This window comes from Diabrotica undecimpunctata, chromosome 6 (assembly GCF_040954645.1).
Source record: "Diabrotica undecimpunctata isolate CICGRU chromosome 6, icDiaUnde3, whole genome shotgun sequence".
NCBI lineage: Eukaryota > Metazoa > Arthropoda > Insecta > Coleoptera > Chrysomelidae > Diabrotica > Diabrotica undecimpunctata.
In genome coordinates this window covers 68,460,469-68,488,104 of record NC_092808.1, presented here as the reverse complement: position 1 = coordinate 68,488,104, position 27,636 = coordinate 68,460,469, and the positions used below count along the sequence as shown (strand labels likewise).

The window sequence follows — 27,636 nt, the reverse complement described above, 5'->3', positions numbered from 1 at the left end:
GAAGCAACAAGGGTGATCAATATGATCTCCAAAAAAGCTGATAAAAAAGTACTGCCACATTTCATCGTCACCCTCAAAGAGGAAGACGTTGCAAAAATTAAAAAAATATCTGATATATGCTACATGCGCATCTATGTGGAGGATGAATTCAAAATCACAAAAGACACCCTACAGTGTTATAACTGTCAAGGGTTCTATCACAGCTCAAAGGCTTGCCATTGCGGATCCAGATGTGTAAAATGCGGAGAAAACCACATCAGTAACGACTGTGAGAAAAGCCGGGAAACCGACCCCAAATGTGCAAACTGTGGTGAAGCGCACACAGCAAATTATAGAGGATGCTCTAAGGCCCCCAAAAAGAAAACACCTGCCCCAACAAGACCGGTAGGAAGACCCATAAACAGCGCTCCAATCAACAAAGGAGTCAGCTACGCACAGGCAGCGAAAAAATCCGCTGAAACCACCTCAGAATCTCCAGCAAAACCACAAGAAGTGTCGGTACAGGACGCAGCTACCCTCATCGCAAACTTCCATACAGAGTATAATAACAAAATGATGGAAATGATGTCCATGATGGACAAAGCAACAAAAATGATGACTGCATTTGGAGAAGCCGTCCGAAAATGTTAGCAAACCAAAACGAAGATCTACGCATTGGGTCATGGAATTCCGGCGGAATATTCAAAAAGATCAACCTTCTGGATGAAATAATAAACAGATTAGAGCTCGATATCGTAGCCCTTCAAGAAACCAAACTAGTGGAAAGGAAAAAAACAAAATTTCCAGGCTACGATATCTATAGAACGGATCATAGAGCATTATCAGGAGGAACAGCTATATTAGTCAAAAGGGGACTCGAACACGAGCACATCCCAACACCAGACGGACTGGTGACAATGGAAGCCACAATTATTCGACTTAAGGCCAACAACGAAACACTAAAAATAGTGTCAGCTTACGTTAGACCACATGATCCGATTTTCAACGAAGATTTGAGCCTAATACTGAACTCAGAAGAGCCAACTATAATTATTGGAGACCTAAATGCTAGATCTCCCAATTGGTTTGACAGGACGACCAACCGAAACGGAAGATATCTCTGCAACCATCTCGAGAACAGACCGAACATATATGTCATCGGACCAACAGAACCGACATGTTTCCACGGAGAACTCCCTACGTATCTCGACATTGCAATCCTACACAACGTGGGTCAACAATACGAGATACACTCTCTAAATGAAGGCGATTCGACACATAACCTAATCGTCCTGACCCTGGGCGCAACAGAAATGAACTATTTGCAGCCCCACAACAGAAAGAAAACAAGTTGGCCAAACTTTAGAAGAATTGTGAGCGAGAACATCGGTAACATCCCAACAATTAATAATATTACAGAACTAGAAGACAGTGTAATAAAACTAGAACAAGCAATAAACAATGCTATCGATGCCAGCTCCAAAACCGAAACAATCACAAGACAAAAAGGAAGATTCAGGGATATAAGTATAGAACTTCAAAACCTAATCAAAGGGAAAAACCGGAAAAGAAGAAGAGCCTACCGCACAAGAACGGTAGAAGACAAAAGGATTGCAAATGAGCTAGACAGGGAAGTGAAAAAACAACTTCAAAACCATAGAAATGAAAGCTGGGACTCCTATATCGATGAGCTAAATCCTAACAAATCCGCCTTCTGGAAGTTATCTAAAATCCTCCGAAAGGACAAGAAACCCATACCTCCCCTACACGGAGTAAACGGGATTGTCCATACGGAAATCGACAAAGCCGAAGTCATGAAGGACGAACTAGAAAGGGCGTGTAGAAACAACGAAGACCCCGACGATGAAATAGATAGACTTTGAAGAAGAGGTAGAAAGAACAGCGAGAAGACTTAGAAGGAAAAAGGGCAGAATAGGTATTACACATACATCTCCCGAAGAAATAAAGGAACTTATAAAAATGACAAATGCCAAAAAAGCCCCAGCACCCGACAACATCTCAAATAGGGCGCTGAAAAATCTACCAACAAAAGCTATTGTTTATATCACTAACATAATAAACAACATGCTAAAACTACGATATTTCCCAGATAGGTGGAAAGAGGCACACGTAATAATGATTGCAAAACCTGGTAAAAACGGCACATTTCCGCAAAATTACAGACCTATCAGCTTATTATCATCTATAAGCAAGATAGCGGAAAGAGTCATACTAAAAAGACTCAATGAAGAATCACAAATGCTAGGAACCATACCAGAGGCTCAATTCGGGTTCAGAAGCGAACACTCCTGTGAATTACAGGTACTACGACTTACAGAATTCATCACCAAAGGATTTAATGAAAAAATGTACACAGCTACAGCTTTTCTGGACGTCAGCAAAGCCTTCGACAGAGTCTGGCACCATGGACTCATCTATAAAATGAATGAATTTGGTTACAGTGAGGCGATGACATGCCTCCTTGCGTCATATCTTGCCAACAGAAGGTTCAGAGTTCGAATAGGGGCAACCCTATCCGAAGTCGGGACCCTGGAGGCGGGTGTGCCTCAGAGAGCGGTGCTGTCGCCGTACCTGTACACCATCTATACGGCCGACACGCCAAAAAAGCCAGGCTCTCTGTTGAGTCTTTACGCTGACGACACAGCAATAGCTGTTAGCTGGAGAAACCCTGATCATGCAGCTAATCATCTGCAAAGAGCACTAAACAGATTCCAAAGATGGTGCATAAAATGGAAAATAGCCCTAAATCCAGATAAAACACAGGCTGTAATGTTTAGTCACAGAAGAAGTGTACCAAATCGCGAAATTACAATCGAAAACACCCCAGTAGACTGGACCAACCAGGCTAAATACCTAGAGGTACATCTAGATAAGAAGCTAACGTTCACTGAGCACATCAATCAGCAAATACGCAAAGCCAAAGCGTTGAAAAGTCAGCTCTCAACACTTATTGGAAAGAAAAGTAAACTACGATTTAAAACCAAAATCAGGGTTGCGAATAGTATTATCCTGCCAGTCCTAACATATGCATCCGCTGCGTGGGGACACACCTGTAAAACAAACAGGAAAAAGATACAGACTACTCAAAATCAAATAGTCAGAGATGCCCTTAAGATACCAAGGTACGTACCCTTGAGATATGTATATAGAGACTGAGGACAAACAAGATTCCTACGCACGCTAGACGAGAGAGCATATGAAATTTTTAACGGACTAAGAAACCACCCCAGCAGAATGTTAAGAGAGCTGACTAACTACAATGAAAACACAAGGACGGTACACAGAAGACCAAAACAACAGATAGCTCGATATAGGGAGAACCCGAACGAATAAATAAAGAATGAGATGGTTGCAAGAAGAACGAACAAAGAAATGCAGTCAATCAGAAAACACACCAAAAAAAAACTCTGGCGAGAGGGTACGCTTTTCTTTTTTAGGTTTTTAGGTTTTTAGGTAATTATAAGTCCAATATACACCGGGGTGTGTGAGAGCATTATACACTTGGGAATGCACAACCCAATACACGCACACAAATAGGATTAAGGAAAAAAGGAAAGAATTGTTGCCCAGGCATTTTATAGTCCCGACGCCACAAGGAAGTACACAAAAAAAAAAAAAAATGTGTTTTCTGATTAAGTAAGGTAAATTCATATTGATACATTCATACTTTTCATTAAACCGTTTAACGTAAATTTACCTTATATAGCAAATATAGAAGGGGCCCGCCAGGCCTTCTATATACCGCTAAGCGGACTAGGCCCTTAAGGCAGATCGAAATTAAAGATCTACTCGCGAAATCCGAGCACTGAGGTCATGTGCGGCATGCATGGGCTTGGTGGCCGGACCCCTCTCGGGTGCTCAGCCGGCGAGGAGAACAAAATTTATTTTGCCAAATCGGCGGCTGAGTGACCGAGCACACACTATTTTCCGGACACACGCTCTTTTTTCTTTTTTTCTTTTTTTTAGGGACTCAAGTCCCGACGTAAAGCTAGAGTAAAATCAATTGAGTCAGTAAAGTAAATAGGGAGAAAAGCCTAGATGTGGCTACCCCTACAGTTAGGTGGCATAACCACATTCACTAAAAATGTCCTATTACCCAGGGCATCTTAAGTAAATTTCAGATCATAAGCCTCCTCACGTAAGTCACACGATGAGGAGGGGTGGTGGAAAAGCCTGGGGGTCAGATAGGTACCACTTCGACTAGCGAAGTGTGACCGGTTTGATCTTCGGACATGTGGATCCCATTCTTACATTGGTATACACATGTTCCTAGGGGCAGGGTTGATCACTGCGTGTGTGTGTGTGTGTGTGTCCCAGTGTGTAATGGTAATAACAGGTGAAACGTTGTTGTTCTTAATTTTATGTGCATAAAACAATATCTGAGGTAAGTATCAATAATTTTTTAATGCTTTAATTACCTTTGACGTTCAAATTATCTAGAGAATATAAATTTAGTATTTAATTTTTGTGCGTTCTTGGGTAAATCTGATGTTAAAATATCGTGTTGGAGTTGGGCAATTTTCATTTTATATTTACTTAGTTTGGATAGGAGATAGGCCATTATAGTTTCGATGATAAACCACATAGGTACCTACCTTTAATATTTTTTTCCCTATAATAACATTCTGAATTTTTGCTTAGCTAGGTACATAAAAGTATACTTTCTAATTAACGCTGTATATTTCAGAATGAATCCGCAATCCCGTGCGATGAAAATGCTTTTATTGGCTAAGCAAAACATCCAGGAAAAGCCCAACAGACAAAGCGATGCCGAAAGCGATGTAAAAAGAGATTTGTTAACATTTTGTGATACTTTTGATCAAGATAAGGATTTATCTACACTCTTAACTGATAGTACTAATCTAGCAAGCTCCTCAGCATCTAATCACCACTTATTAGCTGACGACAATTTAATTACTGATGATGATTTACTCACCCTAGCTGAAGAAAAAGTTGCTAACCTGAATTTTATCTCCTCAAATTTTCCTGAAGATGAAATCAACATTGAACCAGAAGATCGTCAGAATTTCGTTCCAGAATCAATTCATAGTGAAGAAGTGCCAACCTCCATTTTGGAAGAAGAAGTTATTGAAGCTTCTTCTAGTCGTTCAGATAAATCTTATGAACCCAGTGAAAATGAAACAAGTTCAAGTGAAAATGAAAATGAAGTACTAGAAGAGCTACAAAATAACACTCCAATGCAAACCCCTTCACGGACACGCAGAAAGAGACGTCATGTAGATCAAAAGGAATGGAAGAAAAATAAAAATAAGATTTTGAGACAAGAAGGAAAGGAATATTTTGGAAAACAAAAGCAAGAAGAAAAATGGAATTATGATATTAAAAAAAAAGCAAAAGCTATAGGACCGAGATGCAAATGCAGTGGTAAATCAGTAATGAGTAATGGGAAATCAGTAATGAAGTGCAATGAGATAACAGAAGATCAAAGAACAGAAATTTTTACAAGATTTTGGAATTTTTTGTGGAACAAAAAACAATTGTTTCTAAGGACGCTGGTTGAAAAGAAAAGTACTTCAAGAGCTAGGGATCGAAAAAAAGAGAACGAGTCAAGAAGGGAATTTTCCTATATATATTTTCTTCAAACAACATCCAAGATAAGAGTGTGCAAAACAATGTTTTGCAATACTCTTTCAGTTGCACCAAGAACTGTTGCACATTGGTTGATTGAAAAAAATAAATCACAACACACTGCAATTGATTTGGTGGATGATGACCTTAATGATACGCGTGATAATAATTCCTCCCAAATAGTTATTCCTAGAAAAGCGAAAATCGACAAACAAAAAGAAAATTTGTGCAATTTCTTTACAGTTCTTCCAAAACTAGAGTCACATTATTGTCGAAAGAGCACAAAGAAATTATACCTTGAAAGATCTTGGCAAACAAAAATGGAATTATACCGGTTTTATAAGAATGACTGATGTACAAAAAACGATTCACAACCGCTATCTATTGCAGCGTTTAATAACAGTTTCGACGATTTTAATTTAGCACTTTTTTCACCTAAAAAGGACGAATGTAATACGTGTGTGGGTTACACAAGACTGGTAATATTGACGAAGCTACCTATCAAGAACATCAGAAGAAAAAGGAGGAGGCACGAAAGGAAAAAGAGGTTGACAAAACAAAAGAAGATGTAAAAGTTTTTTCAATGGATTTGCAATCAGTTCTACTGAGTCCATAATCTAATGTCAGCGCTCTATATTATAAAACAAAATTAATAGTCCATAATTTTACAATTATGGACATTAAATCCTTGGATGGATATTGTTTCCTCTGGCATGAGGGTTATGCTGGACTAACTGCCAACACATTTGCTACCATCATTTACAAGTTTTTAGAGACTAATATTATACCCCAAAAAAACTCTACTAGTAAATTCATTTTGTACAGTGATGGTTGCACTGGACAAAACAGAAACGCAATTCTTGCCAATGCACTTTTCAACTTTGCACAAAAGCATGGGATTACAATTGAGAAAAAATTTTTTAGAAAAAGGGCATACGCAAATGGAGTGCGATTCAATGCACTCCACAATCGAGCGAAAACTAAAAAACCGAGTCATAAATGTCCCAGCAGACTATGTCAATATTTGTCAAACTGCTCGTATAAATCCGAAACCCTACGTGGTGGAGTACTTGGATCATACATATTTCAAGAATTTCAAGAAGTTCAATACATTAGTTCCATCCGTCCTGGTAGATCGTCAGGTGATCCTACTGTAACAAACATTAGAGCACTTCAGTATAATGAACACGGAATTCTCTTTAAAATCAGGCATACAGAAGAATGGCTGCCTTTGCCTTACATGATCACGAAAAAAGATAAAAAAATCTGGAATTTAGAAGAGTTGCCGTTAATGTATCCGACTCCAATACCAATTAAATCGGAAAAATTTCAACACTTAATGGACCTTAAATCGTCAATTCCTAAGGACTTTCATTTTTTTTATGATAACTTACCACATACGTAAAATGCCTCTTTCTTTTTTTCTTTTGTCTTTAAATTTTTTTATACTTAAGTTGCACAATTAATTAGATTATTGCCTATCTCCTGATGCCAACCCATGCTCAGGGAACGCATATTACCTAACTCCCAATTTTTTCAAGAATAAAGCCTATTTTTGACAAGAGCAAGTATTTTCTATGTTGTAGCATTAAACAAAATAAAATATTTTGGAAACTTACCTTGTTTTATTATATTTTCTAATTCTGACAAGTTTTTGCATCTCCTGAATAATTTAAATTTTTGGAGTTAGGCCATTTGCATCTTAAGCCGACGATATACGACACAAAAAGGTACAGAAACAGTTAAGAGACTCGAAACAACTTGTGCATTAGCTGAACTACATACAAGAATAATTAGATACCAACAATCATGTACTAGAAATATCTACAAAGGACGAGAGAATAGATGTATATTTTTAAACTTGCCACTCCTTCAGGTATAAATTGAAAACTTTCAAGGTAATACTTTATAAAGTTTTGAGTGTACAACAATTACTCACAAAAAAATATGTTAACTTTTTCGTAAATAAGATCTAAATTTTTTTTTATTTTACGTAAATAATTAGAACTATGTGATCGTTTTTAGCCATTCTGAATCATACGAGAAATTTTATTGAAACAAAATATGCATAACTCAAACCACTTAAAACAGTGATCTGACAATTTTAATCTGTATTGGCTTAAATAAAAATCATAAAAAAATAGTAAAACATAATTTTCAGTGTAACCACCAGCGGGACACCAAAGAATCAAAAAGTATCATCGTACTGATTTTGTCACATAAAAACTATAAAGTTTAGTGTCTTTTCCTACTTAAAAATTTAATCTTATATTGCTCCAATAAAATGTTTTCAGACCCCAAAAAGTGAGAAGCATATACATCCTGTATAGATACACCAAACCAGTTTTAATAAAAATATTTCTCGTTTGCTACTAATAATAGACGAAGGATAAATTATTGTTTTATTTGAATACATATAAATCTTGAAAACTAATACTAATCAGTGAATATAAACTACACTTGAGTGCAAAAAAATCGACTCAAAATTATTTTGCAAAAAAATCAACTCAAAATTATTTTGCGAAAGTAGGTACGTCTCTTGTTTCAATCTCAAAAGTGTAAATTTAAAAATATTTAGTCTACAATTATTAACCTCAATATTGAGTTTGAAAATAGTTATGTTTTTTGTTAAATCGGATCACGTATTACAAATAAATAATGCAACACGTAGAGAGGGGGTCAGGATTTGACTCATTGAAATCGACACGCACCGACTTAACGCGTTCGGTTAACATCGTAAGCATCCATTTTCATAGCAACCCACTAATACATCAGTCACTTAAGTTCGCAACCACATATGGCATAAGTTAGGGATATTGCCAATATAATGGTACTTCATTCTGCATCAATTATTTGTAAGTAAACAATTAAAAATTATTTAACAATAAAACACTGAAAACTTGTGTTGTCAACCCTTCCACAAAATTTATTTTAAAATATCACTACAGCTGTTTCGACTAGAGTGCCTTTCTCAAGTCACTTGAGTGACTACTGTTATTTGTTGATGTAGATAAGTGACTTAATCGATTTATATAGTTGTATAATTATTGTATTATTTTTTATTTAATATTAAGCTATATCCCTAACTTATGCCTCGCAGTATATATATATATATATATATATATATATATATATATATATATATATATATATACATATTGTCAGGCCATGGAGTGGGGTGTCAACTTTGGAAAAATGGCGTGCACCCTATTCTTCATGCTATGGCATGCTGGACGAGCCATACAGTCTGTAGTCAACACCCCGAGGTATGAGCGGGAACACAAAGTGAATAAATACTCATACGCTTATGAAACGCACCTGGCGGATCATAAGGGCCTTCACATTTTACTCTTTTTCAACCTGTCTTGAGTGAAATGTCTTTAATCTTTCCTATCAGCCTCTCTTGGCTAACTCTTGTTTCTTCCGACCCCGAATGGCGATTAGGTTTCCGAAGGCAGACGGGTCACTATATTTCCTTCTACTACAACTCTAAAACTCGCCAACACGCTTGGCCAGCGCGGCGTTTCAAGGCCAAATTTCCCCTCATGATGGATACATCAAGTGTACGGCCCTCAGTCCCCGGCGGTTCCAATTTCCCTGACCAAGGTGGCGGTCAGAATAGTGTTGGAGCAGAGGGTGCTAAGAATCACCGGAAGAGATCAGGCCACCAAAACAAACGACAAATGCATATATGTGCCTACAATGTACAAACTTTATCAACAGAAGCATCAATGATAGAACTGGAGAATGAACTACAACACATAAAATGGGATATAATCGGTATAAGTGAAGTTCGACGTCGAAAAGAAGATCAAATAATACTTAAGTCTGGAAATATGTTCCATTCAAGAGGAAACGAAGATTCATCTGTTGGAGGAGTGGGTTTTTTAATCCATAAAAAATGGGTACCAAACATAATCACAATAAAAAGTATATGTACCAGAGTCATTTATCTTGTTTTTAAATTAAACCCAAGATACAAACTTAAAATTATACAGGCTTACGCACCAACTACGAGTCACCCGGATGAGGAAGTTGACCAATTTTATGAAGATATCAGAGCAGCTATACAAACTTCAAAAACACATTACACATTGATAATTGGAGATTTTAACGCCAAATTGGGATTCAAACAAGATGATGCAGAATCTGCTATGGGAAACTTTGGATTTGGTGAGAGAAATGAAAGAGGTAACAGGCTTCTTGACTTCTTACATCAGGAAAATCTCTTTGTGATGAACTCATTCTTCGGAAAGAAACCCCAACGTAAGTGGACATGGAAGAGTCCGAACCAAAGAACAAAAAATGAGATTGATTTCATAATATCAAATCGGAAAGATATTGTTCAGGATGTAACAGTATTGAATAAATTTTCAACAGGGAGCGACCATAGACTAGTTAGAGCAAAAACCACTTTTAACACTGAAGTTGAAAGAACAAAAATGATCCTCAAAAAGAAAAGTGGAAGGTGGCTGTTCCCAGAAGATATAACACTTTACGAAGAAAATATTAAGACTAGTTTGGATACACACGACTTAGAGAATATCAGCATCAATGAAATGAACAATAATATTACTCAAATATTGAAAGAAGCTGAAAAGAAATACTGTCCTCGTCCTGAAAATAATAACAAAAAATTAAGCCACAACACAAAACATCTTCTAGAGGAAAGAAGAAAACTTAGGGAAAATCAGGATTATAACCAAAATGAACTAAGAATTTTGAATAAGACAATTAAAAAGGAAGTTAGAAAAGATCTGAGACGATACAATACGATGGAAATAACTAGAGTAATAGAAGAAAACAAAAGCTTGAAAGTACTCAGACAGAGCATGTCCATTGGAAGAAAAAACGTCCACAAATTAAGAAATGAACAGGGGCAAATTATTGAGGATAGAATTAAAATTATGAATACGATAGAGAGTTTTTATAGACAACTATACAAAGAACAGCAATGTAACCGGAGTGGATCATTACCAAAGATAATCAATCAGGGATCTGAAATTTTACCGGACGTAACACCCAATGAAGTTCGAAGGTCAGTGCAAGAAATGAAAAACAATAAGTCCCCCGGAGGCGATGAAATAGTGGCAGATGCCTTGAAGGTGGCTGGAAAAAGATTATGGCAGGTCCTTGCCAAACTATTCACTAGATGTTTGCAGGAAGCAATAACACCAACCCAGTGGTATAACGCAGAAATTATCATACTTCATAAAAAAGGGGATGCTACCGACCTCAGGAATTACAGGCCCATAAGTCTACTTTCACATATTTATAAACTATTTACAAAAATAATTACGAAACGACTAGAAAATAAATTGGAATTTTATCAGCCCATAGAACAGGCGGGTTTTAGAAAAGGCTATGGAACAAACGATCACCTACTGGTAATAAAAAATCTTATAGAAAAATGCACTGAATATAATAAACCACTAGCTTTAATATTTGTCGACTATGAAAAGGCATTCGACACCGTAAATCAACAAAAAATGTTGGAAGCCTTGACAGAATGCCGAATTGACTATCGGTATATAAATATAATTAAACATATATACCAAAACGCAACAGCCAGTGTTAGAGTGGGTGATCGTCAAACCCAGAAATTCCCGATACAACGTGGAGTACGCCAGGGGGACACCATATCGCCGAAACTGTTCACTACGCTTTTGGAATATATATGTAAAAGGGCAAAACTGACCGACAAGGGCATAAACATAAACGGAGAAAAGCTTAGCCATCTAAGGTTTGCAGATGATATTGTACTAATAGCTGATAGGATAGATGAGGCCAAAGAACTTTTAAATCAGCTCTATCTTTCCTCGCTAGAAGGGGGATTGAAAATAAATATATCTAAAACTCAGATGATGACAAATCTTGTAGTCAGCGAAGATATATGCGTAGGAACAAGATCCATAGACCAGGTAATGGCCTATAAATACCTAGGTCATGAGATTCGCATAGGAAAAGATAACCAAACCGTTGAGCTTCTCCGTCGTATAAGACTGACTTGGGCAGCCTTCGGCAAGCTGAACCATATTTTCAAATCGTCTGATATACCAATATGCCTTAAAAGAAAAACGTTTAATCAGTGTGTTTTGCCAGTGTTAACTTACGGTGCCGAAACGTTGACCATGACAAGGAGAACAGTTCAAAAGATCCGTGTGTGTCAAAGGGCGATGGAGCGTGCTATGTTGGGCGTTTCACTACGAGACAAGATCCCAAATCGCCAGCTACGACAAAGAACAGGAGTGGCTGATGCAGTAGAGAGAGTAGCAACACTGAAATGGAACTGGGCAGGTCACGTGGCTCGAATGACAGATAATAGATGGACAAAGCGGATACTGGAATGGACACCAAGAGATGATGCCTACCGAAGCAGAGGTCGTCCACCAACACGTTGGACTGACGATCTAAAACGTTGTCATAGGAATTGGATGCAAGAGGCACAAGATCGAAATAGATGGAAAATTATGAGGGAGATCTATGTCCAGCAGTGGATAAGCGAAGATTGAATGATGATACATATTGTATGTTTTGTCTGTTGGTTTCTCGGATGGAATACACTGTTTTTGTATATTTCCAGGTGTTCATCCTTTAATTATTTTGTTTCCAGTTTAAACAGAAGGTTTGTGTCCCTTTTGGCGAACTCTTATTGACTAAATATGTTGACCTTTGGCATAAAACTACAACCAAAATTATTTAACGCATAGTCAAACGCGGAAAATGACAGAAATTATATTACATCATTAAAGAAACCCTTTCTTAAACTAACTAATTTCTATCACCTGTTTTTCTTTATTTATTTATAACATAAATAGTTCGTAACTACTTGTATAGTTTTATAAACTATTTAAAAACAAGTATAAATAGTTTTAAACGGCATATTAAACCTTCGTTTTCATTAGCAGTAAATTGAGTAATTATCCAAACGATGGAATGCATAATACACAAAATTATAAAACATAATGAGTTGTGTATAAAAATCACGAATAATTACATCCAAACATTACAAAAATCACAATCCGACTGAGTAAAATTAAACCATTTTATAAAAAAATAAAATTCTATCTGAATGATTGAAAATTATATATAATTATGTACATCAATTCATTTTACTGAAAACAAAAAAAATTACAACTTTGTACATGAAATGATACAATAAAAATTTAAAATTGGCAATTTTTATATATTATATCTATATTTTTATACAGTCAGTTACAATATGTAAGCATATTTTTAAAAACATTTACTTACGTTAAAAATGTAATAAAATGTTTTCGTTACAACAGATTTGACATTTAATATAATTTTGAAAACCTTTAATATCTATTATTCCATATAAAACCACACGCCGCCGGTAAAAAATTGAGATATGTTCCATAAACATATACATTACAAAAGTCTAACTGGTAAAAAATTAGAGGACGAATAGAGATAACTTATCATTTAAAAACACAGTTGCTAAAACGATATGAAGTAAGGGATAACTAAAAAGTAGAAACATTATCAGATCGTTTACTAGTTCTTGACATAAGAAAGAGAATAATCTAGTACATAATATATGTCAAGTACAGAATTATACGTGGTCAACATTATTATTGCGAGGAAAAGTGTTATTTAATCCATGTTTAGATTTTAATTCACAACTTGGATTTATAAATTTTATGATTACTTTATTTTCTTTTTCTTTGTTTTTAATAAATTGAGTTATAACTGAAAGAAAGGCTTAGATCACAACTCAATCACAACTAAAAAATAGTAGTAGACAGATTATAACACATTAAACATAAACATTGTACATGTGTTAGTTTAAAACGAGTAAAATTGTTATATTTTGATCCGACTGTACAAAAATAGGATAAGCGGAAGTTAGCTAATAATATCAACCACCTCACATGTACACCCCTATCGTATCTCTTTTTTAATTGGCAGAAGGATCAGCTTTAAGTGTTTTACATCGTTCCTTTTCCTGATTGTTATCTGGAGGTTCGCACTCGAAACTAGCCAGAGCCAGAGCGTTTTCATTAAGTATTGGACCATGTTGAAGAAGATTTATCACTTTGGGGTCCTTCTCAAATGGGCAGGTTACTTGCTTCCATGCCATAAACTCTGTTACTTGTTTTGCTAGTTGCCAGAATTTATCGAAATTGATATGGCCATTTGGTAACCTAGAATGTAATAAAACAAAAAATTAGTGTCATACATACATATGTATATGTATATATGTTACGGTAAATATGATTAAATGGGAATTATTAATAATTACCGGTTACTATTAATACAACCCGAATAGCTAGGTAAAAGTAATAAATATATCAGAAATAATCACATTAGCCGGTTATTATTAATAAATCCTGTATTCAAACGGTAAACGTGATAAATATTGAATACCAATAAGTTCTTAGAAAGTAGGTCTTGCGGGGTGGAGGGAAGTAAGTGTATTAGTCACTGCGACATACCAGTGTTAAAATAAGGCGCGCGTATTACCACAGTGATAGTAAATCTGCAGTCGGAAGCGATTCTGTGTCGTTGTAAAACATTTTTGTTTAGTTGAACAAGCGGTGTGCAGTTTCGAGTGTTCTGTGCATACCTACTAACTTATTTTACAATGAGTGATTTCGAGTCCATGAAAGCACGATTTAGCGATCACATTGATACGCTTAAATTTTTAAAAGGAAACAATCATCAGTTATTCACCAGAGATGAGTATTATGCATTTTTAATGAAAGTTATAACAACCAAAGACAAGACTTCTCACAAAACACCTGAAGAATATCAACGGTTATCACGGTATGATACTGTAAAAATTGGTAATGTCGAGAAACTCGTTGTGCCAGTAAAAAACGACAGAGATCCTATTGTTTATTATATATTTATGGAGGAAACTTTCGATATCATTCACGGGACTCATACTTCAATTGGACATGGGGGCCCCAACAGAATGATAAAAGAACTTAAGACGAAATATAAGAACAATCACTCTGGAGTTTGTCAAGGTTGACTTAAATCTTTGTATACCGTATCAAAAGAAAATGAGTATTCCAAAAAAGGACTCGTTGTGAAGCCAATTTTAAGTATTTAAGTATTTTAAGTAGTGCATTTAATTCGAGAGGTCAAGTCGATCTTATTGATATGCAGTCACAAGAGGATGGTGAATATAAATTTATTATGGTCTATCAAGACCATCTTACCAAATTTTTCCAGCTCAGAACATTAAAAACCAAGCGTGCCGAAGAAGTTGCGTACCATTTGTTGGAAGTGTTTACCATATTTGGAGCTCCCCACATTTTACACAGTGATAATGGTCGAGAATTCGCAAATAAGATTATTGAAGAAGACTGCAGTATGTGGGACGAACTAAAAATTGTCCACGGAAAACCCACACACAGCCAGTCGCAAGTTTCGGTAGAGAGAGCGAACCAAGATATCCACATGGCTGGAAACAAATAAAACGAGTCAGTGGTCTTCTTCTTCTTCATGTACCATGTCCTTTCAGAACGTTGGTTACCATCATAGTTATCTTAATTGTATTCACTGCCACCCTAAATAGCATGCTTGTATCAACACCATACCAATCTCGCAAGTTCTTCAACCATGAGGTTCTTCTTCGTCGTGGACTGCGTTTGCCTGCTATTTTTCCTTGCATGATATTTTGTAGCAACCCATATTTGGGACTTCTCATTACATGTCCGAAATACTCCAGCTTTCTCTGCTTGATGCTTTTTATGATCCCAGTAGTCTTGCTGAGACGTTCTAGTATTGTGGAGTTTAGAATCTTCTCCACCCAGGAAACTTTTAAAATTCTTCTATAGCACCACATTTCGAAAGCCTCAAGGCGATTTAGATCGATTTTATTCACCTTCCATGACTCGACACCATAAAGTAAGACCGAGAACACGTAGCAGCAAAGTAGGTGGATCCTCGAAGTAGGCGGACAGTGGTAGGAAGGCATAAAGTTCATCCAATTTATGAAAAACATAGCCTATCATTCCGGCATTAGCTGTAGTCCATACGAAGCACTATTCGATTGTAAGGTTGATTGTAAGATTAAAAACATCCTTACCTGCTGGTACTTTAATACCTTAACTGAAATTAGAAGCGAAGAAGATTTAGAAGCAATATTAGCAGATGAGTCCGATGGTGCTGATGATGGAGCAAAGCACCGTGGTAATTTGGATGGTAACAGTATAACCGAGGATTCACAATTAGCGAATGTTGAATATCCCGGTAAGGCTAACAGCCCAATAAAATATAATGCATGTGCACTAGTTGCTGTCAATGGGAAAGACAATGACAATGGGGAAGACAAGACAATTGGAGTTGAAGAAAATGAGGGACACGAAGAAGATGGCACTCAATTTGAGAAAACGTCAAAGAAAATTCAAGATCTTGCTAAGCAGTCACTTATAAAACAAGCTGACAGAATGTTAACGCATTCTAATGATAGATTTCTTGTTGCAAAAGTAGGTGAAAGTGTTAGAGTGCGAATTCCAGAAGTTGATAGAACTAAGGCCGATAGCCGAAATATTGCTATTATTATTTCTGTTAAAGATGAAAGGCTGTATAAGCTAGGCACCAAGCATGGTATTTTAAACTAACTTTATGCAAGAAACGAATTTACCACCTGCAAGGAAACACTTATTTCAGTCAATGATGTGCCGGCTACTGAAATAAGTCTCAGGGAATGCGCCCGTAAAGATTCGAATTTAGGTGGTCAAGGATTCCGTCACTGCAATTGTAGTGGCCAATGCAACTCAAATCGCTGCAAATGTAAAAAAGCAAGTGTTTTGTGTAATTCAAAGTGCCACAAGAACCTGTCCTGCAAAACCAAGTAATATTATAGTCTGGTAACTTACAGCTAATGCGAATGTACGAGTTTGTTTTTACTTATTGCATGTCTAGTTGGTGATAAATTATGTTTAAGTGTTTAAATTTATTACCTAATACGTGTCTGTTTTGATTTAATACATGTCTAGTTGGGATTTTTAATTAATAAATTCTGTTTAAGTGTTATCCTTTATTACCAAATACGAGTTTTTTTACTTATTACATGTCTAGTTGGGATTTTTGATTGATAAATTAATGTTTAAATGTTTAACTTTATTGCCTGATTCGAGTCTGTTTTTACTTATTACATGTTTAATTAGGTTTTTTGATTGAGAAGTGTTTTAGGCTTGGTTGCACCAACAGATCTTAAGCTTAAGACGTGCCTTAAGCTCGGCTTACGAAACATACGCGTTACACAATTAAGTTTTAGATCAATTTTCAGTTTGTCACAATGGATTGCTACGTGCAATGGATCGATAAAAATTATGTTGCAAAGTAAGTGAGACGGCTCTATCTATAAGCTGATCTGGGCTATGCCGAAGCTCAAGATTTTTTGGTGCAACCAAACATAAATCTATTACGAAAATACGAGTCTATTTTTACTTATGTCTAGTTGGGATTTTTGATTGATAAAATTATGTTCAAATATTTAACATACCTGATACGAGTCTGTTTTTAATTATTACATGTCTAGTTAGGTGTTTTGATTGATAAGTTCTGTTTAAGTGTTTTAATTTTATTACCAAATACTAGACTGTTTTTACTTAATACATGTCTAGTTAGGATATTTGATTGATAAATTTTAAGTGTTTTTTGTTTGTTACTAAATACAAGTCTAGTTAGGTTTTTTTTTGATTGATAAATTATGTTTAGGTGTTTAACTTTATTACCAAATTCGAGTCTGTTTTTACTTATTACATGTCTAGTTAGGTTTTTTGATTAATAAGTTCAGTAATGTCAACTATTTGTCAAACTGTTATATTAACAGTAAATACACTTAGATTTAAGACTACTGAAACACACTAAAATACATAAGAAAACATTTTATTACAAAATTATATATTCTAAATTTTAAACTTGCCTCTTTTAGAGCATTAATAGTAAAAACGTAACGTTTACTTCTTGTTCAAAATGATCTATATTATATGAAAGCTTATTAGCTTTCTACAGACTATTTAGTTGTTTTAGAATAGAACAATCACAATACACAACAATAATTAGTTTTTAAAGCTAATAATCTAAATTTAATATGTATTTATAAATACATTTTTTAATATAAAATATATTATGATCAAAGAAATCAAAACAAACAAAATTCTTACTCTAAAAAAGCGGCAACACTTTATACAATATTGCCACACTCTGAACTGTCATTAAAATTTGAAGTATTCCCGTATCAGTTGCGTACAATTGTCTAATCTAATTACTATTAAAATGGGAATAAGCCACAATTAAAGGTTAAAGTACGTTTATTGACGTTTCAATTTCTATTTCGGAAATCGTTTTCTAATTGTTTTTTAAATTGTCTAATCTATTTAATTAAAATTATTCTGTGGAATATTAGACTTAAAGAGTTATTTCATAAAATTTATATTATTAATAATAACAAATGTTTTTGGGTATTTAATCAATATAATTCTAAAATTCCCAATATAATGATGATTACATTTTTCTGATTATTATACCATGTTGACACCTATGAAAGATCGAACAGTTCCGTATGGGTTTCGTATTATTAGCTGTGTTAGGAAAATTTGAACTCTAAGGTTGACTTTCTGAAAATTTTAAATATAAATGACGACACTTTACATACATTGTGACGTGCAACGTTTTTAGTTTGAAAAATGGCAAAGTCAAGGCGTACGAGTACGAGTTTGTTTACTATTTGTTGTCAAAGTGCAGTGCGTCTATTATTATATAAAAAAAGAATAATGTGTGTACTTTGTACGTCGGTAAGAACTTATACTTCTATTATATGATTTTAACAAAATAAATACATTTTAAATAGTTTATTTGTGTTTTATTTAAATATTAAACTAATTTTAATACTTAAAAGGTTCCTAAAAATTTTCTTAAATAATACCGAAAAAAAAAGTAAGCAAGGCAATAAGATGACATGTTCCTAAGCCATCACTAGACTTCGGCAAATATGCATATTGCATATTTTGCATATTGTGCATATTTTATGCAAATATTTCATATTTTGGCATATTTGTATAAAAGTTTGCATAAAGTGCATAAAAGTTCAGATTTTTATACTGTATTTGAAAATTTTTAAACATACCAATTTATTTCAATTCTTGTATAAAATTTTGTAGTCATTTTCATCAAGAAATGATCTAAGTACGTAATCTCTACAGGTACAAAACATTTACAATTTCAAAGAAGATCAATTTAAGTAGCCCTCAACATTCTTAGAAAGTCTCGGTCACTGAGGCATTCAGTTATTGGATAATCGCTAAGGGTTCGCTCATTTGCATTTTATGATCTAATCCCCAAATCTATCTACAATTTATTGTATCTTAACAGCAGGTAAACGGCTAATAGTTTTGTTCCTAATTTAGGGATTTTCCAAAATCTCCCAGTTTATTGAATTAGGTACCTAAACATTTCTAATTTGATGCTCAGATTTGTAAATCATTTTTGTTTTGATATTCAAAGCGTAAACACTCGTTGTGCGTAACAAAAAGGAAGATTGTGATTTTATAATGCCTAAAACAACCAGTGCTTCAACTTGGATTAAACCTTATAAAGAGCTGTCTATGGATATGGGAAAAATCTACTGTTCAGTCTGTGGCAAAATTGTAAGTATCTAATATTTTTTATTAAATATCTAATATTTCATACATACAGGGTGTTTCCAAATGACACTTACAACGTTTGACTGTAGATACTTCTCGAAAAATTGAACAAAACGATATAGTTAATGAGGGGTCAAACTTATTTACTTTTCGAGATACAGGGTGTTAAAATTAAAAAAAATTAAATTCTTTTAGTTAATAACAACAATAACTTTAAAACCAATAAACGTATTTACTTGAAATTTAGTACTCGTAGGTTGTTTTTAAATGAAAAATAGCTTCCTTTAGTGAGAAAAAATTGTCCATGGTACAATACAATGGTGTGTATTTAGAAAAATTTTTCACCTTTACTTTTTTTTATGAAGTCAGCTATTCTAAAACACAATTATTTTTATTGTAATTGAATTAACAAAAAAAAAACTTTTGTTGAATTTTAAAATAAGTTATATGATGTACTAATGGTTAGTAACAAAAACTAATTTGTGGATTAATACTGCATTTAAAACACTTAGCGAGTGTTTTTTTTCCAAACCAGATATTTGATTAACCAAAAACACCTTGTATATTTTTATATTTTAAAGGTTGGGTTAAAATAAAGGTTTTTATTTTTATTTATAGATAGCATGTGAGAAGAAATTTCAGATAGACCAACATGTGAGAACTGCTTCACACACTGCAAAAAAAGGAAAAATAGGAGGAAAACATCAAACTTCAATGGCTAAATGTTTCCAATCTACTTCAAAAAAATTAGATGAGCAAGAAACTTTTAATGAAGACTTGTGTCGCGCATTAGTGTCTGCAAACATACCGCTTTCAAAATTAGCAAATGTAAATTTTAGTTCGTTTCTAAAAAAATATTGCAAACTTAATGTTCCAAGTGATCGGTCTCTAAGAAGAAATAATGTGAACGGGCTATACTCGTCGGTGTTAATTAATATTAAGGAAGAAATTGCAGATAATTATTTTTACATATCTGTAGACGAAACCACTGATTCCTCAGGAAAGTATATTGCTCATTTATTGATTGGTGTTCTTAAAGAAGATACCTTACCAAAATCTCATCTTATTTCATGCCAGCAACTTGAGAAAACAAATGCTTTAACAATTTCGCGTTTTATACAAGAAACATTAGCAACTTTTTTTCTTCCGACAACTATTCCTTCTAATAAATTACTGCTTATTTTATCGGATGCTGCTCCTTATATGGTGAAAGCAGGACAAAATTTAAAAATATTTTTCCCAGATTTAATACATGTCACTTGTGTAGCGCATGGATTAAACAGAGTTGCAGAGGAAATACGAAAAAAGTTTCCTCTTGTAAATACCATGATATCCAGTGTCAAAAAAGTATTTCTTAAATCTCCTATAAGAATTCAACTTTATAAAGAAATGCTACCTAACATTCCTCTTCCACCACAACCTATTTTAACGCGATGGGGAACATGGTTAGAAGCAGCTAATTTTTATGCAGATCATTTTGTTAAAATAAAGAACATAATTGATACGTTAACAGATGAAAGTTCCCAATCTCTTTTGGATTCTAAACAAACTTTTCAGAGTAACTTGCTTCAACAAGAACTTTCGTTTATAAAATCAAATTTTAGTTTTGTTCAAAAAACAATTACTCAGTTAGAATCACCAAAACTGTCATTGTTCGAAAGTACAGCATTAATAAAAGAATTTGCGTCATGTTGTCGGAACGTTAGAGGTAATATTGGAAAAGATATTTTAAAAAACTGACTGACTGACAAAAAACTTTGAAGCTACTATGGAAAAAAATAAAGGTTACCATATTCTTTCTGAAGTAGTCAGTGTTCTAGCTGGAAATATTTCGGAAACAATTAATTAAGAACCAAATGTTTTGGTTAGTTTGAAAAATGCTCCCGTTACATCAGTTGATGTTGAACGAAGTTTTTCCATATATAAATATATGTACTCAGACAGAAGCCACAAGTTTTTGTTAGAAAATTTTGAACACCACTTGGTCATTTATTGTTACCATAATTCTAAATAAGTTTATTCATACTTAAAAATGATGTAGTTACTTAAAATAAATGTAAATCTTAATGAATAGTAGGAAATATTTAGTTATGTACACTTTTTTTTTTTAAATAAAATTGTTACTATTTTACGATTTTTTTATTTATTTGTATGCATATTTTGTAAAATATTTGCATATTTTCGGGTAAACACGTGCATATTTATGCGCATATTTTCTACATTTTTATTTGCATATTTGCCGAAGTCTAGTCATCACCCATCCAAAACTTGACCCCGGTCGACACTGCTTGACATAGCACACTACCACCTAGCAGTAAAACTCCCGTGTTAACGAATAAAACAATGATTGGCGCATCACCTAGTGACCGGGCGCGTAACTATATATATATGACGCTAAATTCAAAAGTTCAGTAATATTACCTAGGATTGTGAACTCATTTTAAAGTAAAGGAAAATCGATATAATCCTAAAATAACAAGAAAAATCCTTATCCTATATGATAATAAATATTTTTCGTATACTTTTTGGGTTTTCTTATTATGTTGAGATTATATTTATTTTCCATTACATTAAAATGCCAAAGTGGTTAAAAAATTAAAGAATAAAATATAGAATAAAATCTTTATTTATAAAAATGTTACAAGAAATGTTATATGTGTTACAAGAAATATTAATAATACAAGCCAAGTATAGTATAATTTAGTTTTCTTAATGTTGTGACAAGAACTGGTCAGTATTTAAATAATTGTTTTGTCATTCTTATGTCAAGTTTTATGTGAATAAAAGCCTAATTCTGCAAAAGGCATTTTACTACAATTTTATTCGCATAAATTTACAATGGAGAAGTACTTAAGACCAGATAAACTAGAGGCTGATCCAAACTGTCAAACTTCCACCAAAGAATTCAAACATTGGTATATAACATTCAAGAATTTTTTAGAAAGCAATGAATCTAAAGAAAAATCCCTAGAAGATAAAGATAAGTACATGCTTTTAATAAATTTAGCCTATGATTACATAAGCGAAGTAATCAATCTGGAAAACCAATTGCTTTTTTCCCACATACCATCACAGATTCTGAATGAAAACATTATGCAATTGAAAAAAAAGCAAATGCGTTGAAGTTTTAAAAAAATGCAGACATTATCTGGTAGGAATGCAATTCTAACCAATCACAGATTAAATCACTATTTTGTTTATATAGAATGCCGGCGTATATAAAATCTGACAAGAAGAACTAGCTTTACTTCACAAGAATTTATTAATTATCTACACTCTAAAGGAATATGTTCAAGTAGAACAACACCATATAATCATAAAGGAAATGGTTAAGTCGAAAGATATATATATATATATATATATATATATATATATATATATATATATATATATATATATATATATATATATATATATATACCCGGTATTTAGGCGTTCACACGCCCTTCCGGTAGGGATCTATGGAGGAGTATCACCTAGCCGCAAGCCCTTATCTCTTGCCGTACTGCTCCACCATAGGCCGATCAGATACCAGCATATTCTAGACTAAGCCGCAGATTCATTTTAGAATTTTAAACTACTGCGTTAGCCTTTTTGTTTTCTGTTCACCGAGCCGGGGATTGAACTGATATCTCTCGCATTGAAGCGAAGGAGAAGCCAGCCGCCCAGCCCGCTTGGCTATCCGATCGACTGTCGAAAGATACAATGAGTTATATGGAAATTGGTGAATCTAGCATTGAAAACCACAAATTTAGACATCACTAAATGGAAAACTGCTGTACCAGGTGTTCTGCATTATATACGAAGTTTACTGTTGAATTGAATTGTTATATGATTGAATCACGATAATGATGAAGATGAAAGTCCAAATAACACACTAGAGAATTCCACTACTAAATCAATACCAGATGAGACAGAAATTTACCTGTTCAAAAACCTGATGATAATGATGAACCAAGATTGGAAAATTCGGATTTTCAATCTAGCTGTAAATCAGCTGGAGCTAAAAATAAACCAAGATAGTTGCAATATTTTGTTCAAAAATAGGGACAGGTAAATGTAGTATAATTTAGTGTTCTACATGTTGTGACAAGAACTTGTCAGTATTTAAATTTTTTTTTCTATTCTAATGTGAAATTAAAGCCCAATAAGCAACAGACAGCCGTCAGACATTCTGAGTTCTTTGCAGTACTTACATCCTAATCTAATAACACACCCAACCAGCGGTCAGTGAGAACTCTTACAGTCTGGCGTTCTACTCACAGAAAGACAGAACTCAAGAACCCTGCTAAGTTGGAAACAGAAAAATTAAATGATTTAGTTCTAGAAAGAAGTTTATATACATTTATATGGTAATATTTTTACTCATACTTTTATTCTTATATACATAAATCAAAATCATAATATAAGTTCCAGAAAAATATTCTGGTTATCATCAAAATTATGATTTTGATTAGATTAGCAAAATATTGCTTCTTGCAAAAAGAAAACCCAAGAATGAGGAATAACGGAATGATAGCGAAAAGAAAAACGAGCAAAAATAAAGAACAATGGATAAGGTAAATAATTTATTTCTAACTTCTCATTCAAGTATTTTCCAGATCATATACCTGCCGGCAGAAATTTCTAGTAAGAAGATCCACGGGTCCTGTTTAAAGGTCGTGGTTGTGCTAAAAGACCTGTTTGGCTCCACGGCGATCGAGTAAGTTCTGGAAGGTCAACGTCGCTTCAAGAATAACGGTTGTTTAGTATAAATATAAATATAAGATTAAATATAGAGGAACCTTTTATTTAAGTTATAGTTAGTTCTAGTTTTGAAGTCGAGTTTTTAGTTCGGATATAAATGTAAAAATAAATTAGTGAACATTGTAATAAAGACTTTAATCAACTTGTTAGTGTTATAAATGTAGGACCTTTGATAATAAATAAAGACAATAAATTAGATTAATAAAAATACTACAGTGGTCTCAAAAGTGAAATAGAAAATAAATTGTGAAAATGACTACTACAGTTACGAATTTAAGAAGACATCTCGGGGATAGAGAATAAGCTTCTACCGGAAAAAAAGGCTGATTTAGTCCAACGACTAAAGAACGCTTTGAAGGAAGGGGGTTTAAACCCGGAAACTTATATATTTGAAGATAAAGAAAGTTTCTGGTGACATCGCATCATTAGAGAACAAAGTTTCTGACGATATTTCGAAAGTTTCTTCTGATGTAGCCAAAGTTTCTGGTGATGTGGCCAAAGTTTCTGGTGACATCGCATCATTAGAGAACAAAGTTTCCGGCGACATCGCTTCTTTAGAAGACATAGTTTATAACGCGGTTTCTTCTCTGGAAAGCAAAGTTTCTGCTAACATCTCTTTGGAGATCTCTAAAGTCACTTCTGAGATGTCTGCCCTCGACGATAGAATATCGTCGTAAAAAAACCAAGTTGCTGTCGATATGTTGGCCTTTGAAGAAAAGATGAAAGAGATGGAAAGGAAGATGGAGAAAACAGGGACAGCAGAGAATGGAAACAATCCAATTACAGTAGAGACAAAAGAAGACGAGACGAAATGTAAGTTGGAAATACTGCCGAAATTTGAACGAAGTGGAGGTTCTGTTCATGTGAAAGTCCCAACTTTCGACGGAAAATCGTCATGGAACAACTACATGAAACAGTTCGAATCAGCTGCAAGAGCGAATGGATGGTCTGAAAAAGAAAAGGCTGTAAACCTGACAATCGCTCTTCGAGGAAATGCCTTAGATGTGCTTCAGACCATAGCCGTTGAGGAGACGGATAACTTCGAACAACTTAAGAAGAAGTTAAATATGCGGTATTGGGCCCAGTGGGACTCAATTATCATGGAAGATAGCTTGCTCAAACGAGTACTGGAAAATGATGACGGTTCAGAGAAGAGAAGACAGTTGGTGATTCCAAAGAGCAGAATAGCCGAAGTACTTCGTAGCATTTCGGTGTAAAGAAAACCATTCAGCGAATTCGGGAACGGTTTTATTGGATGAACAGTTCCGACGACGTAAAGGGTCCAATAACAAAAACATATGCACCGACGTGACAGTACTAAACAAATTCTATACCGGAAGTGACCATAGATTGGTTAGAGTGAATATTAAAATACAGACGAGAGTAGAACGAAACAAACTTATTAAACGAGAACGATACCCAACCACCGATGTCCTATTTCAAAAACAAACGGAATACCAAAAAGAGCTAAGCACAAGACTAAAATCAGTAGAAACACTGAGACAAATGGATATAAACGGACTAGCCAATAAAATAAAAGTAACTGTAACAACATCGGTTAAGAAAATATGCTCAAACACGAAAACAGCCAAAACATCTAAACTTCAACCAAATACAATTAAATTACTAAAAGAAAGACGAAACAGAACAGATCGAACTTCGGACAGCTTCAAAAGTTTAAACAAAAACGTGAACAAAGAAATTAGGAACGATCATAGAAACTATACTAACAATCTAATAAAAAATATAATACAAGATAACTGCAATATGAAAGTACTCAAAGCAAAAAACTCAAACGGCACAAGAAAAATCATAGAAATAAAAAATGAGAAAAACGTCACCGTCCGAGACAGAAAGGAAATAAGCGAGGCCATTGAAAAATTCTACACTAAATTATACTCGGCAAATACACAACCACAACAACGACGTACTGAACGAACAATAATTAACACCGGCTCAGAAGAAATACCGGACATAACCGACTATGAAATAAGAATGGCCCTAAATCAACTAAAAACGAATAAATGTCCGGGAGAGGATAAAATTACAGTCGAAATGTTGAAAATCGGTGGAAGAAAAATAGAACAGGTATTAAATATTTTATTTAATAAAGTAATTGATGAAGGAAAGATTCCTCAAGAATGGTACAACTCCGAAGTCATTTTACTATTCAAGAAAGGAAACAAAGCAAACATCGAGAATTACCGACCAATATCCTTGCTCTCACATCTGTATAAATTACTAACTAAAATCATAACCAAACGCCTAACACATAAGCTCGATTTCTATCAACCTATCGAGCAGGCTGGATTCAGAAAACATTTTAGTACCATAGACCACTTGCACACCGTAAGAACACTGATAGAAAAATGCACCGAGTATAATGTTCCAATTCATATGGCGTTCGTCGATTTCCATAAAGCATTCGATTCCATCGAATTATGGGCAGTGCTTGAATCTCTAGAAAATGCACGTATAGATTCAAGATACACTAACATAATTAAAAACATATATGAAAATGCCACCATGCAGATAAAGCTGGAAGAAAGCACAAAAACTAATCCCATAAGACTACAACGGGGAGTAAGACAAGGAGACACCATCTCTCCCAAACTATTTACCCTTGCTCTAGAAGACATTTTTAAGAAACTAGAATGGAACAATAAGGGTATCAACGTCGACGGATCATACTTAAACCACTTGCGATTCGCAGATGACATAGTTTTAATAGCCGATAATATCCAAGAACTAAATGATATGTTACAACAATTAAATGCAGTTTCAGGAGCGGTAGGCTTAAAAATGAACTACAGCAAAACAAAAATACTGAGCCGAGACCAGACAAATATAACAATACAAAATCATACCATAGAAAATGTTGAACATTATGTATATCTAGGTCATGTTATCAAACTAGGAAAACCAAATCAAGATGCTGAAATTAAAAGAAGAACACAACTGGCATGGGGCGCTTTCGGCAAATTAGCATATATCTTGAAAAACACCTTCATTCCTGTAAACTTAAAGAAAAAGGTGTATAACACATGCATACTACCAGTTTGTACTTACGGCTTGGAGACAGTAGCCCTTACCAAAAAATTAGAAACAACGCAAAGAGCAATGGAACGAATCATGCTTGGAATATCACTAAGAGACAAGATTAGAAACACCGAGATAAGACGTAGAACGAAGATTAGGGATATTGTGGAAGAAATTGCAAAAATGAAATGGCGCTGGGCAGGTCACGTAGCCCGATATAATGACAACAGGTGGACATGAGAATTCTAGAATGGAGACCAAGGACGACAACAAGAAGCACGGGAAGACCTCAAAAAAGATGGGTAGATGACATAAGAACAGTGGCAGGCAAACAGTGGATTAGATTGGCGCAAGATAGAGAAAGATGTAAGCAATTGGGAGAGACCTACATTCAGGAGTGGATGGAAAATGGTTGACAAAGAAGGAGAAAGGGTAACTGGTGTAAGAAATGTACTATTTGTGCTATGAGTAACGGGCCTCACCGAAAAAGGAGAGCTCCTATGAGACAATATAATGTTGGAAGCCCGTTTGAAAGAATAGCTTTGGATATCGCTGGGCCATTTCCAGAAAGTGAAAAAGGAGGCAAGTACATGTTGGTAGTAATGGATTATTTGACTAAGTGGGTCGAGATTTA

At 34.5% G+C, this 27,636-nt stretch overlaps 1 protein-coding gene across 5 annotated transcripts in view; it reads right to left on the bottom strand.

Annotated features, from left to right (window-relative positions):
* Nucleotides 1-12,058: 12,058 nt before the first annotated feature.
* Nucleotides 12,059-27,636, bottom strand: part of LOC140443479 (ras-GEF domain-containing family member 1B-like) — a 1,395,894-nt gene continuing 1,380,316 nt past the window's right edge. The window contains exon 9 of one of the 5 annotated variants that reach the window (XM_072534784.1): nucleotides 12,059-13,757. In XM_072534784.1, coding sequence (XP_072390885.1) covers nucleotides 13,511-13,757 — 247 coding nt within the window. In that variant the 3' untranslated portion in view covers nucleotides 12,059-13,510. The remainder of the gene's footprint in view (nucleotides 13,758-27,636) is intronic. The other 4 variants (XM_072534789.1, XM_072534788.1, XM_072534787.1 and 1 more) reach the window with 4 other exon arrangements.